The 6,143-nt window shown below is 41.3% G+C and overlaps 1 protein-coding gene across 1 annotated transcript; it reads right to left on the reverse strand.

Annotated features, from left to right (window-relative positions):
• Window positions 1-3,120: 3,120 nt before the first annotated feature.
• On the reverse strand, window positions 3,121-4,815 carry LOC148014410 (uncharacterized). Its single transcript, XM_087667087.1, has one exon. The coding sequence runs from the start codon at window positions 4,680-4,682 to the stop codon at window positions 3,666-3,668; it is 1,017 nt and encodes a 338-aa protein (XP_087523213.1). The 5' UTR covers window positions 4,683-4,815; the 3' UTR covers window positions 3,121-3,665.
• Window positions 4,816-6,143: the final 1,328 nt, after the last annotated feature.

Here is a 6,143-nt window from a genome sequence, read left to right on the forward strand (position 1 = left end):
ATATAAAACCAAGAAGGAAAAACCTGGTTTTGGAGTGAGATATCCACATATATACCGGGAGATGACCCTCCCGTAGCTACTCCTTGAACTTTCTTAGGCGGCATCACAGTTTGAACGTAAAGGCAGCTTTTACTCTTTCTTTTAGATTTCCACCGTCTCTCTCTCGAGGCAAGAAGTCGTTCAAAAAGTTGACCATGAGAAGGGATAATAAGACCTCTAAAATCTTAGCTTCTTCGAAGAGGGAAAGGGTTTATAAAGCTTAAGAGAAAAAGGGTCTATAGGATATAATCATGGTGGAAAAAGTTATGTGTGAATGTGGCTTCACAACATCTATGAAAGCCCTTGGGAGATCTTTGGCACTGGCGTAAAAGGACTTAGGGGTTCTTCAAACCCAAAGGAAAATTTGAAAGATAATATAAGGGTTTACAGTATGGGAAAAAAGGCGTGTAAGTAGAAAGGGGAAACAGGGTTTAAAAAAAAGCTTAGGGGTGTGTGAAGTAAAGAAATATGACTGTTAAAACACGGGGTTTCAAAGAAAGATGGGACTTATGGATTTCGGCACGGGGATTAAGGGTTTTTGAGGTCAAGGAAATTTGGGCTAAGGTGGCTTTTGAGGGATGCTAGGGGGGCAAAGGGTTTTTAAAGGTTAGAATCGGGAGGGAATAAAAAGAGTAAGGAAGGGTATAGGAAGGGAAACTTGGGGGTTTTAAAAACCCGGGGGAGGGGGAACGAAAAAGCACAGGAAGGGATATGAGGGGGTGAATGGGGGCTTGATTAGCCCCCCCTTAGGAAGCTTCTACAAGGAAGCTTCCTTTATCACGTGGCAGGAGGGGGGGACAATCTGGCGGGGGGGAGAAATGAGAAGTCTGATGGTGGCGCTGTGGAGAGGGAAGCTGGAGGTGATAGGTGGCAGCGGCGGCTGGTAGCGGCAGCATCAGGCGGCAGCAATCGAGCAGGGCGGCGCGTATATTCTTCTCCTCTTCTTTTCTTCAACCGTGTGGCCCTCCCTCTTTAAATAGGGGAGGGGAGGGAATCCTCCCCCCCTTGCCTGTCAGTATGCATGGCGAAGGAGTCGAGCAAGCTCCAGCGAGGAGCTTGCTGGCTCCTCCATTCCCCCTCTCACGCTCCAGCTCGACACGCCGCCATGAAGGTGAATTTTTTTTTCTTTTATATATTTAATATATTACATGGAGCGTCGTGATTTGCGTCGCTATTGGCATCTCTATTTGACGCCGCTACCCACCGTAGCTAATCGGCATCGCTACTAGCTCAAATCCTTGTAGTGGCAATATAACCAAAGTAGAGCCATGTTGATTAGGATGTCAAAATCAAGGTAAGGGGGTGGATTACCCTAATAGCTTCTTATCTTTGAAAACAAATTACAAGGTACTAATATGAATGACTATACCTATGATATGAGTGGCACATCATTTGACAAAAGGGAAACAAGGATTTCTAAAAGAAAAGGTTATTAAAGAGTCATATCATGAAAAATCCAAATGAGTAAGTTTGCCATAGAAATTACTAGTTACAATAATCAAGGTTATCATAATTTTTCATGAGTATGTTTCTTAGATTGGATGAAAAATTTCAATTGTTATTGAGAAAAATTTGGTAAAGAAAGGAATACAATTGATTGGGTTGTCATAAACTATCCAATCATTCTTATAGTCTTAAGAATGTAATTAGTTAACAAATTGGCATGTATCATAACACTATTGAATGGTAAATACTAAGAATATCACACCATACTATGATAGTGGTATAGTGAGTGTATTTGATCAATAAGATGTTGCGAGTTTCACCAACACTTATTATTATGAAAATGATTAAGTGCTCTAGATATGTCTAAATAAATACTTTAGACATCTACCTTTAAATGTCTTTGTCATCTATTTGCTCGATGTCAAGTGGTTCAAGGTGGTTTGCGAAGGAGCCAAAACCTTGTAGATATGATGATCCTAAAATCCTACATCTTATTTTTGGATAGTTGTATATGCATTCCTACGAGAAGAACATTTAAGTAGGCAAGGTTCACCTAAATGATGGCAAGTTTTCAAGATAGCCTTATTCAATTAACGTGAAATGTCTTTAAATTTATATAGTTCCATCTAGATGATGTTAAAATTTTTATTGCACATGCAACAAAAGGAAAAATAGTTTTAATAATAGAAATACTTTGTACAACTAGTTTTCAAATGCAAGTGAGGGTGCCATTGCCAACAATTTGTTGTGATAAAAGCATAGATAAATACAACTTTGAAGATACTATTAGTCACAATCTAGTTATGTATCAGTAAACAATTAATGTATTGAAATTTTTTTCATACACGAACAAATGATGAAAACTTAAACGAACATGTTTCAATTTATAATGAAGCAATTTCTACCCTTGTATGAGACGTATGCCATTTATATGAAACCAAAGTATCAAGGTTGAGGTTGCAATTTTCACCCTTGTATTAGGCATGCCAATTATATAAACCAAAATATTAGAGTTCAGTATAAATAGGGAGAGCTAAGCCACTTTGTCAAACTTTTGATCAATTTGTAAATCTTCTCCTTGTGGAGTTCTTGAGGATTTGTTTCTCCCACAATTCATGGAGGTGAGCATCCATGATGCCTAGCATAATGGTGTGTAGAGATGTAAGGGAGGCCTCTTCAAAGAGCCATTGTTTCTATGTTCATCTTTGTTTCTTATATCTTTTATTTCAACCATGGTTTCCTTTGGGCATGTGCACATTACAACAGTGTGAGATTTGGCTATGGTTGCGTGGTATTTTTGTTCGATATTAAACTGTCTTTCAATAGGAAGAAGTGTGCTTCTTTACATCATTGATGTAAATAGTTTTGTGAATGTACACTAAATGTTTGTTTAAGAACCCCCCCTCCAAAAATTAGGTATTGAAATAATCAAAACTTGAAGTTAAGACATATGTATTATAATTATAAGCTCATTAAGAATTAGCAAAATGTTTAATAGTTAGTGGTAGTCCATCAATGTGTACAAACTCGATGCTGAGTGTAGAAGTAAATTTTGTCCAAGTCATGAGAATTGTGTAAGTGATCTAGTAGAAAAAGGACAAACCATTATTATAAAGATTGTACTATGTTATACTTTGAATCAAGACTTGCAACTACATTTACAATATTGAAAATTGTAAGGTGAGTTGACCTTCAATTTATTTACTAGATTGTAGAGTAAAACGATAGATATTTAGAGGATGTGATTTCACTCTAGGCAACATAGAAGGATATGCTTGGTCTTTTGGAAATGCACTTCCAATGGTTACATACACATAGGAAAAGTAGTTGAAGTACCAAATCATGCATTCCTACATAAAAAATATGTTAGGGTGGTCTAAATCTATACTACAAAATTATAAGAACTTGTCATCACACTAGTTATCGGGTGCAACATTAAGCACATGTGGAGCTTGGGGGAGTGAACACACATCTTATGGCTTAGATGACATACTTAAATTGCGGCCTAAACGGGAACAATCTATAGGTAGCATAGAGGTCTCGAGGCCAATATGTAGGGCCTTTGACACAATGTCCAAGTAATTATTGGTACACGTCGATTGAGAGTTCCTAGACTTGAACAATAGAGGGACATCTTTGAAATATAGAGAATCTTGGGGAAGATCAACAAGAGAAAGGTCTTAAAAGGTTTGGGGAGAGGATGTGATCATGGAGGTGAACTCAAAGAAATCGATTTGGCCATCACCATTTTGGTCCATGCGTCGGATCATGCGGATGCAAGTGTCAAGGTCTCGGGCTTGTGAGAAGCCGAGACCACAAAGGACCGCTTGGAGCTCGCTAGGGGAGATGAAGCCATTTTGGTCCCTGTCAAACGCTCGAAAGGCGGCTTGCATGAGGGCTAGATCCTCATGGTCACCCTCTTCATTGATATGGGTGGCTGCCTCAAGGTCATCTCCTACCATGTGGTCACACCCATGGCAACCACTTTCTCCTTTTTCCTTGTTTAGTTGTTCTTGGCCTTGGTCTTCTTCTTGTCCGGCACGACCATAATCATGGCTAGAGCCGGAGGGGGACCGCGCTCGTCCTAATTCCTCCTCGTGGCCCAGCATGAGGGCCACAAACTGGGCCTCATGCACCTCCACCCTCTCTTTGAAGAGCTCCGAGTCCAGCAAGCCCCTCTCCTCTTCGCCGGCCGATATCCCAAGCTTCTCGAACATCCGCGACAGCTCCTCCTTGCTGATGCTGCCGTCATTGTTCTCATCGAATGTGCGGAAGATCCGTCGCAGCAATTGTACCATGGCCTTAGCATCTGATCTCTCAGCATGAACTTCGTCATGATCAGCTAAGCCATGATATCGACCATCTGAGTGAGAAGAAGAAGATGAGGATGCAGCTATCGATGACTGATGAGGGGGGCCGGACGCCTGTTCCGCAGCGCCGCAGCCATGAGGGGAATTACTTCTGAATCGAGTAGGAGGCGCTGCTTTAGTTTGCGCCTCGCTAAAATAGCTATTGCCGCTGCGTGTGTGCTGCGAGCCCGTGACTAAGCGAGACGGGGCGGCAGAAGAAAAATATGATGATGGCGATGATGGAGGACAAGAAGGAGCAATGGGAGACTTAGGGTTCACCACACACTCATAGTGCCATAGCTCATCAGCCAGATAATCGGGTATGACGGGATTGATGGAGAGCTTCATGGCTGGTGGGAGAGCGCCAGCCTTGGAGGTCGATGTATATTTGTTCCGAGGGCACTGTATTAGCTTCGGGGGAAGGCAGTCAATACATTTGATAGATATTACGAGGTGTATCGATGAGAATTGGGTTCTATCATTGGGATTACATGAGAGAGAGAGAGAGAGAGAGAGAGAGGAGTCTTGATTGACCAACTATTTTTTCAATGTGCGCAGCTTCCTGGAAGCAGCCCTTTCCCTTCCTGATGGGACCCGAGAGACACAAAGCAGTGAGAGCACGTACGCCGAAGGTTGGAGGTTAACCCTTCTCTGTACATATCAAGTTACTGCTTACAAGCAAGCTCTCTCTCTCTCTCGGTCTCACATAAATAAGTTATTCCACAACTGAAACCAATGACGTGCATGTGTCGTGTTTTAAGTCGAGTACTGCAGAAATGACATGCATGTGTTTGTCTGCAACGTGAGCGCATATGTATACATATGCGTATAGCGAGAGAGAGAGAGAGAGAGAGAGAGCGCGCTTAATCTGAGCCAGATAGGGCCCCTTATTATAATGTAGGAAAAGATAGAACTCGACGGAACGTAGTACCTCTCTTGTGTCCAATCAGGCACATGAAAATTGCCGCGAAGCTTCCGCTTAGACTCTTAGAGGCTTTTCTAGATCGAGAGAGAGAGAGAGAGTTGCGAGTACCACACAACGGCTATAAGGGTCATGCCACACACAGAGTTCAAGACTAGACTTTTCAAATGTCTCATAAGTCAAGTTAGCTCCTTTTATTTTTGCGGGGGGGGGGGGGGGGGGTTGCAAGGGGGAGGTTGTTGTAGCTCAAGTGGTCCGAGTGTGCTCCATTGTAGCTCCAAGTGGTTAGAGTGGGTGTATGAGTTCAAACCTTGGGTACACCCTTGAGGTATCTTTCAAGTTTTAAGCCATTCTTTAAAAGAAAAAAAACCCCTTTTAATATAGAAAGCATAATGCTTTAACAAGTGTGAATACATGGCTCTTAGGGTATTCCAAAGACCAAAAACATGCACATAAACAAGCTCCAAAAGCATGATCAAAATAGTGTCACAATGACTGCTTTCTATTGCCAAACATGTGCAACATGTGCCCAAGCACTCCTCAAAACATGGCAAAATTTTTAAAAGTATTCTACAATTTCCTCCACCTCAAAAGGGGCCTTGAAAAATGCATAAGAAGAACCTCTTTTAAGTTTCCAAAACAACATGTTCTTTCTCTATCAATGTGAACATAGTTTTTTATGAACCTTTTTCCTTTACAAATAACTAGTTCAATTCCAACATAGTCTGAAAACAATTTTTCTAGAGTGGCTTAACTCTATCTAGTTGAACAAATGTAATGTGAACATAGCTCTCCAAAGTGGTTCAATCCAAACTAGCTCTTTGTCTACAAGGTGAAAACACTTCTTTCTTGAATGTAACCAGTTCAAAAGCTTTGTACTGACTTGA

The sequence above is a fragment of the Lygodium microphyllum genome, chromosome 25 (genome assembly GCF_053477565.2).
Source record: "Lygodium microphyllum isolate KBCC chromosome 25, Lygodium_microphyllum_v1.1.10, whole genome shotgun sequence".
NCBI lineage: Eukaryota > Viridiplantae > Streptophyta > Polypodiopsida > Schizaeales > Lygodiaceae > Lygodium > Lygodium microphyllum.